The sequence below is a fragment of the Seriola lalandi genome, unplaced genomic scaffold, assembly GCF_002814215.2.
Source record: "Seriola lalandi dorsalis isolate HSWRI2012SDOR001 ecotype SW California unplaced genomic scaffold, Sedor1 jcf7180002054519, whole genome shotgun sequence".
NCBI lineage: Eukaryota > Metazoa > Chordata > Actinopteri > Carangiformes > Carangidae > Seriola > Seriola lalandi.
This window is the reverse complement of record NW_019525072.1, coordinates 2,595,942-2,615,499: the sequence shown is the minus strand read 5'-3', so window position 1 is coordinate 2,615,499 and position 19,558 is coordinate 2,595,942. Positions and strand designations below refer to the sequence as shown.

Here is a 19,558-nt window from a genome sequence, read left to right as displayed (position 1 = left end):
TTTTTTTTATTATTTTGGTATATTTTAAGCATTTCCACTTTGCTCTCATGCGAAGCATTTTTAAGTATCAAATAATTGGATTTCCAATATTCCTGACAGCACCTGAAGGCAGCAGAGCAGACCCCATGATTTTGTGAAACTTTGAACCTCACACAAACTTTGGCGATAAATGGCCGTGATTATCAAAAGTGGGTGAACAAGAAGAAACGCGGAACTCCGGTGTTGACGGTGTGAAGCTGCTGGACAGGGGCGCAGCTTTACGCCGTTTTACGCTCAGACTTCATCAACATGTCCCCGCGCTACCTCAACAAAGTCGTTATAGTCACCGGAGGATCCAAAGGGATTGGCAGAGGGATCGTCAAAGTGTTCGGTATGCTGGTCATGGTTATCTATGCTGTGGATTTGTTCGTGTTCAGAGTAGGAAGTGGCGCCCTAAATATTCTGCATCTTTTGTTTTCAGTGGAGAATGGTGCAAAAGTGGTGTTTTGTGCACTAGGGGGTGAGTAATAATGTTTTTATTCAATTTTTATTCCACATTAAATCTCATATTAATTGATAAAAATCAATCAGAACGTTGCTTTATCATCTATTGGGAAGGTGTATTGACACCTGTGATATGATTGATGACTACACCATATGCATCTGTTATGACTGAATATTTAAAAGGATTTCATCCTAAATTGAGACTGTAATCTGTCTATAATTCACCATAATCGTGCATATGGTTTATAGGTTCAGCTGGTGAGGCTCTAGAGGCGGAGCTAAACAAAGCAGGGCCAGGCTCCTGCACATTTGTCACATGTGACATCTCCAAAGAAGATGAGATCAAGGTAAAGTCTGACAGTGTTATTGTGCAGTTATATACTGCACGTGGTTTTAATGAACAGGGACTAGTCCTGATCACAGGACCTGTCCTGATCATCACCCTACATCACATTAAGAGCACATTATAAGTCTAAATATGTCCAGTCACAACATCTAATGATTTAATTGGCAACTGTTTAAATCTTTAACTGAATTTACATTTGAAGGGTTTTTTTATCACCACAATGTCGAAGTTTGTATATAAGCCATCATTTAATTTTTTTTTTTTAATTTTACACTAAGTGCAGTTCAAAATGCTTCACAAATTAAAAAAAGGGAGAAAATAGAATAATATTATGATATTTTTCAAAAGAGGAAATAATTAAAATGGGGAACAATTGAAATTGGACATACTTAAAATATAAAATGAAAGTAACACAGTAATAGTGAATAAAAATGTATATAACAGCAACAGCAGCAATCATTACCCTGACAACCATCTTGGTTGGTGTAATCCTCTAAAATAGAAGCAGCGCCTCTACACGCTGCAGCAACGTCTGTGTGTTTTCATTCAGTCAGTCTGAACTGGTTTCTGTTGCAGCTCTTTTGTTGGTAACTGGTTTTTCTCGTGTGACTGTCTCCGCAGAGACTGATTGCGGTCACAGTGGAGCGCTGTGGACACATCGACTGCCTGGTCAACAACGCTGGGTGGCGTGAGTCACTTGGTTTTTTTTATTTCCCTCAAACAGAAAAAGATGATGAGGACACGAGGCCTTTCTCTTGCTTCATTTCTCTTTTTGGTTTTTTTATTTTCTTCTTCAGACCCACCTCATAAACCTACTGATGACACCACAGCAGAGGAGTTTAGAGATCTGCTCAATCTGAACCTCATCAGCTACTTCTTGGCTTCTAAAGTAATGTTTCCGGCTTGTGTGTGCACATTTAAAACTTAAAATACAAATAATTCAATATCATTTTACCCCATAAATGCTGACTTCTATGGAGTACGGTGGCCCTGAGAGCTCAGTGCACTGCAGTTTAAGGAAACACATGAAAATAGACAAAACACAGGTTAATTCATAAAACATTGTTATTTGACAACACAAGTGCTGCAGATACACACAATACAACCACAGAAGCTGCAAGTAGCACAGAAGATAACAGAAGTGTTTCCGGGGGACACATAAAGGAATGAACCTGTAGCTGTCTTCATAACTTTAAAAGTCACAAAGCATTGAACAACAAGTGTGACCCGCGCATCACTTCTTTGTGTCCTCTAGAAACAACAACGTCGTCTATGCTACTCACGGCGCCCTTCTGTATTTGGTTGCGTTTCGAGCATTTGTAGCATGTTTGTCTCTTTGCTTGTGTTGTGTGTATCTGCAGCACTTGTGTTATCAAACTGATGAAGATTTTTTTTCCGAATTTGCATGTGTTTTCTTATGTTGCAGTGCACCGAGCTCTCAGGGCCACAGTAATGGAGACACAGACAGGCTGTGAGTTTTATAAGCAACTGAAAATCAGCACTTAATCCTTTATTATTTCTTATGTTGCAGTGCACCGAGCTCTCAGGGCCACAGTAATGGAGACACAGACAGGCTGTGAGTTTTATAAGCAACTGAAAATCAGCACTTAATCCTTTATTATTATTATTATTATTATTATTATTATTATTATTATTTGGAATGAATGTCAGACAGGGAGACAGGACAAAAGGGAGATAGGGATGATGTCCCCAGTCAGGACCCAAACTGGGGATGTTGCAGTTCACGGTTGGCGTCATATTGGCCGGGTACACTAGAAAAGAAGTGGTTGGTATGAGGAGGAACTCCAGGCATAATGGAGCACTTCCTCAGACAGTCTCTCCTGGAAGACATTCATAGTGCTGCACTCAGTTGTTCACGTGAAAACCGGCAAAGTTATGTAACTAAAGAGAGAAGTACAATCCCAGAGTGCTTTCTCAGTTCCACAAAGCTGACCAATCACAGTGTGAAGTGGGTGTGAATGTTGGATCAACGGTTTTGGAAAGTTACAGAAGTGGTGTGACACGAGCCCCACACGGTGTCGGGGGGGGGGGGGGGGGGGGTTTCTGGAGCTATCTGACCATCCAACAAGCAGGTCGGACTGACTGACTGCATACTGACCCTTTAACCCCAAAACCATGGGACACCGCTACTGAACACTTGATGTTGAAATTTAAACATGAAACATGAATTTTAAGTAAATTTAGATATTTTGGTTTGAAAAACATCTGAATTTGTGTGATCAGAATTCCTTCTTTTTTTTTTAATTTCCATTAGGAGATGTATGCGTTTTTTCTGCTTATACAGGTCCTTGTTGTGTTTAATGGTTTAGTAATGATATTATTAAGAATTATTGTTGTATATTTCTGGGATGGAGTGAAAGAAATGTGATATAATTTGAATAATTTCATGCACTTGGTAAATAATTCTAGTCCACATCATCATCCCTGGTTTTTTATTGATATATTTCATCCTCTGTTTAGTATGACTGTGAAACTGGTATTAAATAGTATGAGGTATTCAACAGTCTTAAGTTTGGTGAACCTGCAGAAAGTCTGTTCATTGTCTAAAGTTTTTGAAATTGCGAACATCCAAATGACCGGACAGTTGTGAAGAAGGGAATTCAAACCTCATCATGATATTTTCAGTAAAATATATATATATAGTATTTAAATTCCAACATCAAATATTCAGTTTTGATTCAGTTCCACAATTAAGTTATCAGTTACTCATTAAGTTACAATTATCACAGCTTCATTTTGCTTTCACATACCCATAGACATACTGTATGTACAGTACATAGGATCTTTGAATTGAACGGAGGTCTCACTCTCTTTGCAGTATGCGTTGCCGTACCTGAGACAGCGACAGGGTAACATCATAAATGTTTCCAGTCTGGTGGGAACCATCGGGCAGAAAGATGCTGCACCGTATGTCGCCACTAAGGTGAGTCAACCATCCGTGAAACAGTGGTTCAACCTGCATCATTCCTGTAATCTCAGAGAAGAGAGTCATGTAATGTGATCTCTTCTCCACAAGGGGGCGATAATCTCCATGACAAAGGCGATGGCTGTGGACGAGAGTCGCTACAATGTGAGAGTCAACTGGTGAGTCAAACTGGTTTCTGGGTTCAGTTCCTCAGCTTCCTCTCTGCTCAGAAGAAAAGAATTACTCCATGATTTCACTCTCGTCACATGTTTATTTAGATTTACCCAGTTAGCCTCTAATTAAAGGGGCTGTCATAGTGATGTAACTAGTATTATTCTTATAATTAATCAATCTTTATCTATCTCTTTAATTTTTTTAATTTTTTTTTTTTTACTTATTAACAATGGTGGAAGAAGTTGTGAAGTAAAACAAAGTAAAGTAAGGTAAAAATACTCAATTATGAGCCTCAAACTCTGATTAAAGTAAAAGTACAAAAGCAATAACAACAAAATGTACTTACAGTATGAAACTTAAAAGTATTTGCTCTGTGGTGAAATATCCTGTGACTGATGTATTATTATATGTGACATTATTAGAGTCTTTATACTGATGAATCACTGTGTACGCAGCATTTTACTGTTGGAGCTGCTGGAGGTGAACTTCAACTAGGCACAGTTTAGTGTGTGGTTCCAGAAAAATTTGTTTATACGGCACCATTCAGACACAAGGCAGTTCAAAGTGCGTTACAGAGCCATGGAAAATAAGACATTAAATTATATCGAAATTGCATTTAAAAGACAATGAAAACAACAATTCAGGGGTTGGGTCCCTTCAAATGGTCACAAGATAAATCTGAGATGATTTATGGGAGAGGAAAGGAAAAAAATTCTGCTACACATATTAGCAGGCGCTTTTTTTAATTAATAATCTCTGCCTTTTGTGAAATAAAAATAATTGTACATATTATTACCATCAAATATCAGAACTGGCAGTAAGTACTTTTCTGTAAACTGACTCAACTGATTCATGAACCAGGAAATAATATGAGAGTATCTACTGCTATTAACAAAAGACAAACGCATAGTTCCAGTTTCAAGTAAAACCAACACGAACTCTATAAAATGATATAATTGATGTAAAGTTTATATTATGTACAAGTATTTAACTGTCTACAGATCTAATAGCACCCTTTGTTCACTGTCTGCCGTGTGTTGCAGCATCTCTCCAGGTAACGTGCTGACGCCTCTGTGGGAAGAATTAGCAGGACAGACTCCAGACGCAGCAGCCTCCATTAAAACGGGAGAAAACGCTCAGGTAAGTTCCCACAGAGGGAGACAGGCTCATACACAGGGACAGAAACAAGAGGAAAATATGTAAAGTAGAAGTGGTCGTTTCCGTGTCACGGAGAGTTTTCACCAATAGTGAGATGTCCTTGTGATGTTAGTGATGTCTTGAATTCTGAAAATTATAGAAATTATCATTAGAGGATTTTATTACAAGACATAAATCCTACCATAGTTGTGAGTTAGGACAAACCTTGGTGCAGCACAACACACATGACATTGATGCTTGTTGCTGCTGCTCTGTGTTTTCCATCCACACCCACTGAAACTATTTGTCCCTGCACAACAGGAGCCAGTAAAAACTCCACGTCTCATTATAAATCAATGTGAGACAGGCAACAGTTCCTATATTATTGTTGTGTTAATGATCCACGCATTGCAGTGTGCCCTTTGGGTTGTAAATGCTAACAGCCTCTTTCTGCAAACTGGAGCTTTCTTTTCATCCCAGTCTGAGAAGGCCCTCGAAGCAGCAGGACTGTGGTGCTGAAGAGTCTCAGCTTGCACTTCATTATTCATAGTGGAGAGACCTCAAATATTTGACAGGACGGTGTAATAAAACAATAATTATGTGAGATTTTTACATCGTTACCAGATTTTATCCCATATAGGATGATCGCTTCACATTTAAATGTCTCGGTTCTTTACTTTGGTCTTTCCAGTTACTGAAGTTATGATAATGGAGGATGAGAGAATGAATATTATGTTTGGCATTAGGAAGTTTTCCTGGTTGTGGGTTCAGTAAATAAAGATCAGTGAATCTGCATTTTTCTTTGCATGGAGTCTTGTGTTAAAAAAAAAAAAAAAAGAGCCAAGCTCCCTTTGTTTTACAGTGTAATACACAGCACAACTGTGGGAACAGCTGCAGGAGTGAACACACACATTAACACAAGGGAGTTACCCCATGAAACCACAAACGTGAACAGTTGGAAACCGAGCAAGAATTTCCAGTAGGGGATAAGTAAAGTATCTATCTATCTATCTATCTATCTAGAATGACAAATGACATGTTTCCTTCTCAAACAGCTGATAGGTCGCATGGGGACTGAGGCTGAGTGTGGACTGGCTGCCCTGTATCTCGCTGCTGATGCAACCTTCTGCACTGGGATAGACCTGCTGCTCAGTGGAGGAGCTGAACTCAACTATGGCTTCAAGAGTCAGATCCCGTCGTGACCCTCTGGTCTCTACAGTCTCTTTATGGCTGTGGAACAGCTGGTTAAGCAGATGGATTTAATGCAGATTATACACATGTATGTTTCAGTGTGCTGGTTACATTACTATGATGACTACTAAATTGTTTTAATAAAAGGGAGGGGGTTCATTCAATCAAATAAAGTCTCATTTCATTCATGGAGCTCTGAACATTTCCTGGTGGAGGTTAGTCAGCTTTAAATTTTGGCATCCTGACCAAATGTGTAACACGACCTAGTCCACTCCCCACTGATCGACCAATCAGCGCCATCCTCTTCGACCTCTAATAACCTCCCCTTCTGGGTTTATTGGTGTGCACCAATCATATGTTACGCTTTTTGTCACGCCTCCGGTGACTTTCCTAATGAGGGTACACTGGTTAATAAAACCGGTCACTATAACTACATTTTACTAATGTAATTTTAGTGAAGTCATTTTCCTCACTTACATTCTTGTGTCTTTATATAGAACAGTTCAGGCGATGTTAAATTATTGATCCAGAAAAATAAAAATTACAAAGTTGTGACAGGTTTTTTAAAACATAAAGTAGCTGCTGTAGGTCAAGTGTTTATTTAAAGGACTAATAACCACGAAGGGCATTTTATGTCTGAGAGGTTTCTGGCTTCACCTCAGCTGAGCGGCGTCTCGTATTTCAAAGCGGAACCCAAGTTGACTTTGGGCTGAGTGTTTTGTTTCTGCACGAACAAATAATCTGGTTTATCTTGGTTACGTAGAGGAGATGGCGGCCCTCCGGACGGTGAGTTCATTGACCGACGTGTGTGTGCTGTTTGTTGTCTTTTTTCCTGTCTGGGTAGATGATTCACTCAAAAGCTTGATAAATAACCCATTGACCAGGAGAGATAACACGTCTTTAAAGTCGGCGCGGACTGCTGCGTCTGTCCCGCCAGCACCGAGGGTGGCGAAACAGTGCTGCACGGAAAGAACATAAAACCAAACCTCATTCAGAAATATGGAAACTAAATTCGTCTTACTTGACGGCGAAAATAAACATCTCGTAAAACACGACTGAAAGGCTTCTGCAAATGTTCATGCTGTGACACCAGGTTGGGCAGACCTCCGGTCCAGCAAGTTCAACCTTGATCTATGAAATGTACGTTTATTTACTCAACTTTACAAATCTTATCATCCTCCACGGTTTTGGTGGATGGAAGTAAAAAATCATGTAGATCGTTAGTTTTGATACGTGTTTTTCGTAGATTAGTAGTATGCCGAATTGGAAAATATATCCTACTACATCCGGAATAGTCATTACTTAATTACTGTGTCGTTGCGTAAGTTACATAATAAGCAACTGTTCGTCAAATTGTCGGATTTGAGAATGCAGTCTGGTGAGGGGCTTGAATGTGGATTTACCAAGTATTTCTGCAGAAAATGTCAAGTATATGTTATTACCGTGTTGTGACTTTGCTACAGATTTTGTACATGTAGTTATTGTAGGTAGCCAATTCATTTACGGTGCTGCTAGCCCAGATGTAAGGCACAAATGCTAACGGGTGTTAATGCTAGTATTTGCTAATTCAGTTTTAATTTAATTTCAGACCGTGGGTCAAAATGAATAAAAACAAGAATTAAGTTTCATGCATAACATTTACATGTGCATGTCGCTGAGGATACAGCAAAAACAAATAAACCTTTTCATACTCGTGGTCGCAATAAAGGCAAAACTTGCATCATCCATTCAACAAAATGCACACTTGTGTGCAACCTGTAGGAATTACCAAGGCATGATGCTCTGCTGCTCTCTATGGCGGTGTCAGACGTGGCTGCTTTTATTTTGATGAAAATATGACTGGCACCCAAAAAAAAAATCTTTGCACACACAGTAACAGCACCATATCGGGGATGTAAACTCAGGATTTGTAAGAAACCACCACAGCAGATTAAAAGATGAGAATTATGAGTTTACTGAAAGCACCACATGTTTAATTGTTAAACTGCCTGCACAATTAATCTATATTCAAGTTAAACAGTCGCGGAGATGATATCACACCTTGCCTAACCCCTTACTGACGTGAAAAGAACAGAGTTACACATCTTATGTTGCACTTTTCCAACAGCAAGCCGATGTTGTTGGAGGCTTATCAGGTGTGTCCCACTCTGCCTTATCTTGCCTTGCAGTTATTTTGTGGCCTTTTGTTTCCCACTAGCATACTTTTAAACTTCCTCACCTTGCATTGCTGCTTTTGCAGAGTAGCCTGCATATGTGCCTGATTCTATTTACAGTAGAGCACTATGCACCAGCTGTGTTAGTAGCTACATACTTTGAGCTGTAGAGTGATTGGTGCTGTGTCACACACGCCCACAAACATACAATGTCAGACATGGTGTCCCTGTGTATTCCCAAGGCTTGAGTTGAGACTGCTTTAACTTCAGCTAATGTGTACCTAATAAACTGCCATCTGAGTGTATGTAGATTTCCACAGTGACTGTGCTGTTTTGCAAAGAGCTTTGTCATGTTTCATCTACAGGCACTCCATGGACGACTTGTTCAGGCCCTCCCCTTTCCCATTGGCTCCCTGCGGTTTGCCAGCTCCTTTAAGGTAATGAGGGAAAATATTAACATTTTCTTTCTCACCAGGTAAGGCTGCGTCATCTCCAACCAACCTGATTTGCAGCCTGGCCTAAGTGCAAATGCCTGGTTTGTAGATCACTATGGAAAGAAGGGAGTGACAAACAAACAAACAAAAAAAAGACGGACGGATTGTCTCTTAACTTTTACCAGGAAATGTTATTAGGATTTAAAATTGTGTTTCATCTTTGTCTTTCCTTCACTGTCTTCCTGTCGTATTTATTTAATTCAGTTTAATTGAACTTGATTCTGTCTAATTGACCAGATAAGTCAGCACTTGACTTGACTGACTCTGTATAGTGCTGTGCTAATTGTCCTTTTAAAGCATGCTCATTCAATGACATCAATTTAAAAATCAATTGCTGTCTTCGTCGCCCGCTCTCCTCTTGTCCCGTCTACTTCTTTGTCTCCGCCCTCCGTCCGGCTTGCTCATCCGCCTCCACCTCAGGCAGCAGATATCAACATCGAACGCAACACAGCATGCAAGCCCAGGCCCGACCCCTCCACCTTGGTGTTCGGCAAACAGTTCTCCGACCACATGTTGACCATCAACTGGTCGGAGAAGGACGGCTGGGAGGTTCCACAGATCAAACCTTTCGAGAACCTGTCGCTGCACCCTGCCAGCTCTGCCCTGCACTACTCTATAGAGGTGAGAGAGGAGAGCTCTGCCAACATGCAGCACACAAATCAGACCTGTTGTGGCATTTTATGTCTAACACTGAAAAATAAAGAATAACCTCCATAATATCATATTGTTTCTCTCCAGCTGTTTGAAGGCATGAAGGCTTTTCGTGGCGTCGACAACCACATCCGTCTGTTCAGACCCATGCTGAACATGGAGAGGATGCACCGGAGCACCGACAGAAGCTGCCTTCCTGTGAGTTTGTGCCCCAACTCATCCTTAGAAACCCCCCACACACCCCGTCAGTGAGGGTTCGTAGTAGGGTTAGGCCCTACTTGGAACATACTTGGTATCTTTACACTTGACCAGCTCCTAGGCCGGTTATTTCATCCTGAAAAAGCCGCTAAAACAGCATCATGAGACACTAAAGCCTTGTTCAGACAGATTCTAGCCCTGCATGAATAAACTCACACCCTGGTTTATTTTGAATGGGACCACTTCGACACAGCAGGCTCGGACAATCAAAAAAACACAGGCTTGAACGTGTTCCAACTTCTGCTGCACCGCAGCACAATATCATGTGTCTGTCATATACGTGCAAGCACACATTTCGTGTAGGATCCTTTGAAATGTGTGTTGTCTTAACATCACAATCATAGTGATGAAGGACACCTGGTCGAACACCCGGTGGTATTTACCTTAGACCGTAATGTTAATTTACTGCTGCTTCTCAGAGTTGTACTGGAGTCCTTGGTTTCATCTTCTGTACCTGTGCCAACACGTCCACAGCCCTCACATCGTTGTGCCACAGTGCTGTTGCTGGTGTGACTGTGTCTCAGATTCCTCTGATTCTCTGAGCTGGCAGGACCCGGCAGGTTTCATTACAGACTAACACTGTGAAGCTGTGAGCCGTTATGTAACCGCTTGGCGCCATTCCCATTTTTGGCTTACTAAATCACACGACGAAACCACAGCCACATGGTCAGAGTTTGTTCTTTACTGTGTGCTCCGTGGAACAAAAGCATTTTTAAGAAATCTAGAAAAAACATGAAATATTTGACAATGTTTCATGAATTAAGATTTGTAGTGGATGGTTGATTCTCATGCAAAACTACTACAATCTGCACCTTTTCAGAGACAACAGCCTCCCACCATGGTGGTTTATGTAAAGTAGGACCACATTAATTACTCAACTAGTCAGTTGGCAGAGAATTAATCAGCAACTGTTCCAATAATCATGTAAGTAATATTGCAAGAGCGAGTGTCAGACACTGAGGGTTTCCAGCCTCTGAAATGTGAGAATTTGTTGATTTGATTTGCTTTTCATTGCAGTAAATTTGATATTTGGGGGTTTTGGGACTAATGGCGTTGTCCTGGGGAGTTGTTTTTTTGTGTTTGAGAATTTGTATAGACAAACAATTTATGAATGAATTGAAAAATAATTAGCAATGAAAATAATAATTTATTGGTTGCAATCCTAATTCTAATTTAAGTGAAATTTGTTTACATAATGCTTTACTTACGTGACCTGTCATTCTGTAGTAATATGTTGCCTTTAGATAACACTCTTTTAAGTATTTCATCCTCATTTAATTACTTTACAGTTATATTTACTGTTTTAGATCAAAGAGTATATTGCAGATGGAACAGGTACTTTTTTACACCCCAAAATTTAGGGTTAGAGTTAATGATTGATATATTTCAATCGTTATGATTATTTGATTCATTTCAAGGAGAATTTTAAAAACTTATAATATGAATATTAACTCTCACATAGCACAGGAATGAGGCATCTGCCTCATCTGAACTAAACGGTCGCATTCGTCCACATTTCTAAACCCTGTGAGTGAGTCATTGAGTCAGTGAGTGAGTGAGTGGTAACGAGCAGAGAAGAAGAGCCACTAGTTAACGTCCTCGTCTGTTTTCTTTGCAGCTGTTTGATAAAGGTGAACTGCTGGAGTGCATCAGGAAGCTGGTGGAGGTCGACCAGGAGTGGGTCCCTTACTCCCAGGACGCCAGCCTCTACATCAGACCCACCTTCATAGGAATTGAGGTGATCTTTAACATCAGTGTGCAAAGCACGGAGAAGTGCATAGGAACCTGGTGCTTTCAGTCATGTGCAAAAAAATGACATGTGCAGGTTCCCGCCTCAGCTGAAGTAACTGCTGGGTGTCTGCAGGTCTGGAAAAGGGTTGAATTAATTTCCCTCGCCCTCATCTAGGTCCAGGTCACATTGATTGATTAATGACATTGCTAGGAATTATTGCTGTGATATAAAATCAATAGATTAATGGACCTATTAGATAATTGAAGACCTTATTGTCCCTGATGATTTTCTGTGACTGAAAAAAGGTTTTCAAATTAATACATATTCTAATTACCCGTCTTCTCCTCTTCTTCCCCCTGCCTCCCCCCTCCTCCTCCAGCCATCCCTTGGTGTGTCTCGGCCAGGAAAAGCCATGATCTTTGTCATCGTCGGCCCCGTGGGGCCCTACTTTGCCACAGGGTCCTTTAACCCCGTGTCTCTGCTGGCGGACCCTTCGTTTGTCAGAGCCTGGAAAGGAGGCGTCGGGGCATATAAAATGGGAGGGTGAGTTTGGTGTCGTTCCTCTTTCAAGTCCAGTATCCTGCAGGTGTAGTCTGCCTTGTTTAGCAAACTGACTCTTAAGATTAAAAGCTCTCCTCCTGTAAACCTGGCTATTCATGATGCAAATTCAAATTCAGCGGCGCGCTCATCCTGAACTTCTCCTTGTTTTTTTCGTGATATTTGCTTGTACCAGTGTTCCAAGTTAGATTCACCCATCCCTCTTTGTTTCAGCCTGAGGAGTTCTGGTTATATGAATATGTGCTATATAAAGCTGGATGTCCCGCTCTGTTTGTGGACAAGTTTCATGCACAAAAATCAGCAAAAAGAAGAATTTTATCTCACACAGCTTCAACGTCCCGCTGTCAGAAATCAGCGAACGAAAACATGACAGTTTATCAGTGTTAGTGGCCGTATTAGAGGACCTGAAACAACTTTTAATACAGCTGCCGACAACATGTCATCAAGGCAGAGCCAGACTGCGACAGACATAAAAAGTGAAAGGTTTGGCAAAAAAAGTCTGATGCCATAAAACATCTTGCAAAAGCAAAGTGGCCCATAATTTATAAGATGGGAGGGTGGATGAGACACTCATGCAAATACCAGTTAAGAAAATATTAGCTTATACAGTAGGTGATGTTACAACGGCCTGAACTGTAGCCCGTAAGTTCTAAAATTACATGTAAAAGTTCTCAAAGTAAATCAGCGAGCAGTGATGACGATGATATGGTGAACAGAGTATTGATTTTGCATCAAATCTTATTCATTTATGCATGTATTTTTAAAATGCATTGAGACCATATAACCCTCCAGTCCGACCCACTGAAGCGACAGGCAGACTCGTACACCAGGACGACTCCTCAGTGTGGTATGTTCCAAAGTGGAAACTTGTTGCCAGTGAATTTCCACTCTGCTTATGAAGCTGCAGAGACCTGCCACAGAGCCAGCGCCAAACAAAGAGAGCGAGCGGGAGCAAGAGAGCTTTTTCAGAACAGACATTTTGTCTCGTCACAGCAGGAAAAGATCAGATTATTAATGTTATCAGGCACCTAAAGAGATGATATGTCATTTCCTGGGAGGTGGAGAGGGTTATGGGTACTTGTGACGCAGACACATGATTGATAAGCAGCCTATTTTAAACCTCAGTGGCTGAAGCTCCAGGATCACAGATATGACTGGTTTGACCAGTCAAACAGGTGAAGAGTCAAAGTGTTGCTGTGTTTCACACTGTGATCAAGATAAAAAATAAATAAATAAACGGAACGAGGTCAGACAAGGACAAAAAAAAAAACCCTAAAAACTTCCATAGAGCCTCTGAAAACAGGCCTGCTTCCACATGACTCTGGGATCCTAACGTAGCACCTGCTCAGCTCCAGTTTGATTACATAACACCGCCGCCGAATGCCCACTCCACTCACTGAGCCAACAAAACCTGCTCTGCTCTCGCCAGCCGGCGAGGATACACTTCAACTCTCAGGCCTGGTTTAGTAGCAGTCATCAGGGGACTGCAGGGCAGCTGGAGGCCGATACTGATACAGGTATTTGAGACTGAGATTTCTCAATTTTAACGTTAAAACAGACAAACTCAAAAAAAATGATGTTCACCAGTCCTGAACATCTCAACAACACCAACAACAGCAGATCTGACCACTCTTCACCCCATGAGACTAAATCCATAATAACATGAATAAATAAGTAAATAAATGCAAAATAAGTAAAAAAAAAAAAAAAAAAAAAAAAAAAAAAAAAAAAGCTTGTATGCTGATACCAGTACCAGTTTCTGTGATATAATAACGGCTGATAATCAGCCAAACTCAAACCAGACTCTTCTCAAGAGCTGGAGGAGACCAAATCAGAGCTAAAAGGAGAGTGAGTATTGGACTTGTGTTGCACAGAAAAACAACCCGTCTGTATCATTAGAGGCTTGTTTGCTAAAATATTATCAGTAACAACTTTATGAGGTGAACGCAGGTCAGGGGTGTGTGTTTCTCTGCGAGCCGGGAATTGACGCGCGTTACGAGGAAGACGCTGACAGATTTCCACAGTGTGACTCAACTGTGAGTTGTATTGTTGATTGAAATCTCCGCAATCTGCAGTTTGTATTGTTGTCCATAAATCATTTCTCAGAATGTCCTTCTTCTTGGCAAGAGTGAAACATTTTGTTACAAAGAAACCACTGTGTACTTTGTAGGATCGAGGAAGTGTAGCGCTGTGTTTTTTTTTTTTTTTGTTTTTTTTATGTGATGAGAAAACAGTAACCAATTGAAATCATTCCAGAGTCGTCTGTTGTTCACGCTGATGTTTATCAGCAGGATACTTCCTTCTCAGCACAAACACCCCTATAAGGAACAAGAAATACACATCCACTTCCTTTAATTAATGAATTTACCACTGATGCACTACTTCTCAGTAGCTCAGCACATGGCTAAATTTTTGCGTAAAATATTTAAAGCGATGAAATAAAGAAACCCAAGATATTCAGCAAGCACATGTAGAACACAGGAGAATAGTGCATTAAAAACATGCCTGATAATTAAATTACCTCTGGAACCTGACGTCTATTTTTCACCCATGTTTATGTCTGTTTATATTCACTGTGTCTCTCTTATTTGAACTGCGTCCCGTCCCTCTCCGCAGTAACTACGGCCCCACGATAATGGTGCAGAACGAGGCGGTGAAGCGCGGCTGTCAGCAGGTCCTGTGGCTGTACGGAGAGCAGGAGGAGATCACCGAGGTCGGCACTATGAACCTCTTCATCTACTGGACCAACGAGAAAGGAGGTCAGTCTCTTTGATGTCTTGAGCTTTCTCACAGGTTTTTGTGGACAGCTGAAATATGTTCCTGGACTTTTCTGTCCATGTTTTATTATCAGCTGCTGAGCTCATCTAATGAAAGTGTGTGTTTGTGTCTGCAGAGAGAGAGTTGGTGACTCCTCCCCTCGATGGCATCATTCTCCCAGGAGTCACCAGACAGTCTCTGCTGGACCTCGCCAGAGCCTGGGTAAGACGACCGAAGAGGGGACCCAACGCAAACTGTCGTGCAGACCTCAACAGCTTTTTTTTTTAACAGTATCATTATAGTTAATCATATCAACTCATAAGTGGGATTTTTAAACTGATTTTCTCCCACATTTTTCTTACTGTACGTCTCAAAGTTTCAGTTACGCTGCTCATGCAAAAGTTCCACCAGAGATCCACTGTGGGACGGTTTGATCCAATTTAAAAAAAAAAAAAAAAAAAAATAGGCATCATGTTCAGTTTCTCCCAATGTGAAAGTGATTTTAGAATCACAAACCAAAAGGCAGTGTTGTGGTGAGCTGCCAAGGCGGTAGGACAATGTGTTTTACAGTAAAATGTCCCATCAGCCCCCTCTGCTTACAGTATTTATATCTATATTCAACAAGGTGGTTTTAAGTACAGTAGATAAATCCGAGAAAATCAACTCAATAGGAAATCACAAACACTCATCTTTGATAATTTTACATCTTCACACGTCTGTAAATTCTTCAAATAAATGTCAGGTGGAACTGCTCACAACGCACTGATGTATGCTATCAGTCGTGAGGGAGTCACAAACAGACATTTCTTTATTTTGAGTCAAAAACATTCAAAAACACTGCATTACACTTTGAACCCATGTTGATGTTCGTTGGTTTCTGTGTCGCAGGGGGAGTTTAAGGTGACAGAGCGTACGATGAACATGAAGGAGCTGCTCAAGGCTCTGGATGGTGGCAGGATCCTGGAGGTGTTCGGGGCAGGGACGGCCTGTGTGGTCTGTCCGGTGGGCAGCCTCCTCTACAGAGGGAAGGTAGGAGCTCACCTTTTCTGCATGTTTGTCTCTGTCAGTTTGATGATACTGTTCTGCACTTTGTCTGTCAGAAATCCCTTGTGGACCTTGTTCTTTGCTTATAATTAGCTCATTCTACTGTTGAACTCATTGAGTGTGTTTACGTGCAGATGGCTCAGAGAAATCAAGTTATGTGGGAAATTGGATAGGGTGGTTACTGTTCATGCACTTTCCTACAGCAGGAAAGTGTCTTATGACTAGTAATGATTCCTCCTTTTATCCACCCTGTCTGCAGTCTTCATCGTGTACATGCGTCTATGTAAAAAATCAAGATAAAACTGTGCTCTCCCGGAGAGATCTACCTGGGTAACCAGGTTTCTCTTTTACATGATGTCTCAGAAACCATTTCACTGCAGATAGCCGACTGTAGTCCGGTTGTTTAAGCGCATGTACACACACTGATTGTAAATCATTCTGGACAAAGGGCTAAAATGTAAATGTTGGTGTTTGTTCCTGTCTTTTTCTCTCAGACGTATCAGATCCCGACGATGCAGAACGGTCCAGATCTAGCAAAGAGGTTCCACAAAGAGCTTACTGATATTCAGGTACGTGCACTAATACTAAAGCTTCGCGCTCAGCTTTTATACTCACAACATGTTACAGCTTCCTTTAAAACATGCGTGCATCATGAGGTCGAAATCATTTTTATTGTGTGTGAATCTGCTGATTATTTTTTCTACCAGTTTTGTGATCGTTTAGTCATCACAGTGTTCAGTTAACTTTTCATATAAAGCACAGAAAGTCAGCAAATGTTTACTTTGGAGAAACTGAACTTTTTTCACTATTTTTATTTGATAAATGACTGAAACAACTGTCGAGATGGTTCCTGATTATTAGCCTGTTGATTATATAGAATCGTTTTATCAACAGCAGGTTGTTGCAGCTCTAGCTTGAAATTTATAATTTATTACTGCAGCTGAATTTTTATTTTGCAGCTTTAACTTTTACATTCACAAAGAAGCATTTTCTGCTTTTTGATTTATTTCTCTTTCCCTCTCTTTCCTGGTTGCTCTTGCTTCACCCAGTATGGACGCAAAGCAAGCGAATGGGCACCACTTGTTGTTTAAACGGCCATTATGCACATGCCAGTTGTATCAACGGTTAATCCCATAATTCCAGTTTGGACGACCAGCCCCGTCACCACCACCATCATCCCCCTCTTCCTTTCCTCTCAACCCACTAATACACTCCAGTTTACTCACAACCCGAGCAGACAGGACGCTTCTCTCTGTCTTCTCGGGCAACTTTCTCTACGGACGCTCATAGGAATGCGGTTGGTGGTTTGAATGTGACGGCTTGCTTAGAGAAGCAATATTAACAACAATATGCAACGCTTTGACTCAACACAACCCTTAACCTCGAGGTGTGAACATCAAAAGCAGGAAAAACAGCTGTTATTGGAGGAAGAAAAAAAAAAAGGAAAAGCGAATGCAAGAAAACAGACGATAAATATTGATCAAAACATAAAGATGAGCTGTACCTGGTGGTCATATCTACTACACTAGTATGAGTGCATTCAGATCTCATTAGAGTGTCTGTCCTCATATTCACTTGCTCATAGCTAAGAGCACAAACTTTCATCATCATCGACATTGAATTCTGGTCTCAAAAGACGCACAAACTGACATATTAATGCTTAGGAAGTGAAGTATTTGCAATACTAAAGCAGCTCTGTATTTGGTGTGTAGGACTTAACATTATACATATTTTCTAAGTAATGTTGCTCACCAACATGTGTATTTCACAATACAAGTGTTTCACTTGTATTAACAATAAACTGTACCGCTCACCACAACCTGTGGGGAGTTTGCTCCGGAGACTTTTAACTGTTTCAGTGGCATTAGCTGAAAATAGAAGGTCAGGTGAATACCTCTAAACGCATCATAGGATGTTTTGTTACTGTCGTGTTGATAACGATCTATCTGAGAGAGCTGCCGTAGTTCTTCTTGGGGCCATTCCACTTTGAACACCAGAGTTTGCACTGACCTTGGGTTAATGTCAGGTTTGTATCTGAGCGTGACTCAGATTTTTAGCACGGATAAACAAACGTTTTTTTTACGTTTGTTGGTTTTGTTTGTTACGAATACGACTGCACAACAACTAAAGATTGAGATTTTTTTAAATTTTTTTTTTTAAAGAAAAAAAGGCAAGGTCAAAATGAACGTTAGCACACACACACTCATAAGTGGTAGGACGACAGAAGGAGGCCTACATGCTGTAGAAAGGAAGGACTGTTAGATGCTGACACTTCCTCCTGCACAAGTTACTGTGTAATCATTATGAAAACAATGTATAGTAACAAATAGAATGTGTTGTTATTTTAGAGGTTTTTAAATTATATTTTTTTCCTCGTATTGATGTGAAATTAGGATTTGTCGACTTGTCTTCCAAAGTTCTCGGATGTGTCACCAGTGTTTTTGCTGTATCCTCGGCTTCATGTGCTTCCCTCGCTGGTTTTCCTCTCTTTTGAATGTAATTTTATTTTTACACACAAACTGTACGACACCTGTCCCTCTCTTCTAAGTGCCTGACCTCAGTCTGTTAGCTTGTTGCTGTCAGCTGCTCTTTTATTTATTTTTTTTGTGCACTAGGGGATTTAGCTGGATTCTTTAAGTAATGTCATTTTAGTTCTTGTTTTTTTTTTTTTAAATGTGTTGTTGTTTTAACTCGGCTGTTATGTCTTTACATTAAACATGATCTGAGTTGAGTGAGTCTCTTTCTTTTTATGTGGCCGTGCTGTGAGCACAATAACTCAAGAATGATACATAATAGAAACGTCATAGTTAAAGCACAGGTACTGGTTCTGTTAGCATTCTTAATATTAGTCCTGTGAGTATATAAATCCATGGATAGTACAACTGAACGGACCTACCAAGCACAAACCCAGGAGCTCGGGAGCTTGGGACTCCTGGGCCAGAGTTTCTGAATGAAGTGACTGCAAATATTTCTGGGTTTAGTTCAGTTAAAGGCCCATATTTTACACTTTTCCAATGTTTTATTTGAAGTGTTGATCCATAAGAAGATATATTTGTGGTTTTAAGAAGGAAAACCCTCTCAGTGTAGTTTTACATCTCCTCTCTCAGGAGCTCCGGTAACAACAGGTCAGTGAGCCAGTCAGAGGAGAGACTCTTGAGTCTCTCTTATGATTGGCTGACTGTTTTCTGAATGATTAAATAAAAATATAGCAGATTTCAGGTAAACACTCAGAGAAACTAAATCCCACAAGGTTGGATGGTAAGTTCAGGTGGGTGGGGCTAGGGCCATGGCTGAGAGCAGTGACTGCTTTGTTGTGACATCACAAAGTTACAGAAGTCCTGACAGCTCGTTTTAAGGCTGTTTCTGAATACAGGCTGTGTGCATTACTCCACGGACTGAGCACTTCAACACCTTTACAGTAATAGTATAGAGCCTAAACCATCAAAAAAGACATGGAAATCTCACTTTCTATAATGTGGGACCTTTAAGATACATTAAATGACCACAAAGAGATGCAAAACAAACACACAAAGGCACAAAATGCCCCAAAGCTAACATGTTTTGTGTCTCCTTAAGTTAGGGCGTCCTGTAAAGAGGAATGGGGGGGGGTCTTTTAGCGCATTCATATTCTTCCGTCAGGCAACATATATGCTC

The 19,558-nt window shown here is 40.6% G+C and overlaps 2 protein-coding genes across 3 annotated transcripts; both read left to right on the top strand.

Annotated features, from left to right (window-relative positions):
• The first annotated feature begins 114 nt into the window (after positions 1–114).
• Positions 115–6,430, top strand: hsd17b14 (hydroxysteroid (17-beta) dehydrogenase 14). Its single transcript, XM_023413848.2, has 9 exons — positions 115–370; positions 461–499; positions 733–830; positions 1,451–1,517; positions 1,627–1,718; positions 3,669–3,773; positions 3,867–3,934; positions 4,973–5,069; positions 6,122–6,430. The coding sequence occupies exons 1-9, from the start codon at positions 289–291 to the stop codon at positions 6,266–6,268; spliced, it is 795 nt and encodes a 264-aa protein (XP_023269616.1). The 5' UTR covers positions 115–288; the 3' UTR covers positions 6,269–6,430.
• Positions 6,431–6,714: 284 nt separating this feature from the next.
• On the top strand, positions 6,715–18,635 carry bcat2 (branched chain amino-acid transaminase 2, mitochondrial). Of its 2 annotated transcripts, none has more exons than XM_023413843.2 (11): positions 6,715–7,043; positions 8,776–8,847; positions 9,325–9,525; positions 9,643–9,753; positions 11,432–11,551; positions 11,925–12,088; positions 14,720–14,862; positions 14,997–15,082; positions 15,749–15,889; positions 16,399–16,473; positions 16,954–18,635. In XM_023413843.2, exons 1-11 carry the CDS (start codon positions 7,026–7,028, stop codon positions 16,993–16,995), a joined length of 1,173 nt encoding a protein of 390 aa, XP_023269611.1. In that variant the 5' UTR covers positions 6,715–7,025; the 3' UTR covers positions 16,996–18,635. The 2 variants fall into 2 exon arrangements, with proteins under 2 accessions (XP_023269611.1, XP_087032089.1); XM_087175963.1 differs by lacking the exon at positions 6,715–7,043 and adding an exon at positions 7,148–7,397.
• The last annotated feature ends 923 nt before the right edge of the window (positions 18,636–19,558 follow it).

Excerpts from the sequence above, each read along its gene's own strand:
- hsd17b14 (XM_023413848.2), top strand. The coding sequence starts at position 289 with ATGTCCCCGCGCTACCTCAACAAAGTCGTTATAGTCACCGGAGGATCC. Across the intron at positions 1,719-3,668 it reads GCTACTTCTTGGCTTCTAAA|TATGCGTTGCCGTACCTGAG; the intron begins GTAATGTTTCCG and ends CTCTCTTTGCAG. Across the intron at positions 5,070-6,121 it reads AAACGGGAGAAAACGCTCAG|CTGATAGGTCGCATGGGGAC; the intron begins GTAAGTTCCCAC and ends CTTCTCAAACAG.
- bcat2 (XM_023413843.2), top strand. Across the intron at positions 15,890-16,398 it reads GCCTCCTCTACAGAGGGAAG|ACGTATCAGATCCCGACGAT; the intron begins GTAGGAGCTCAC and ends TTTTTCTCTCAG. Across the intron at positions 16,474-16,953 it reads AAGAGCTTACTGATATTCAG|TATGGACGCAAAGCAAGCGA; the intron begins GTACGTGCACTA and ends TGCTTCACCCAG.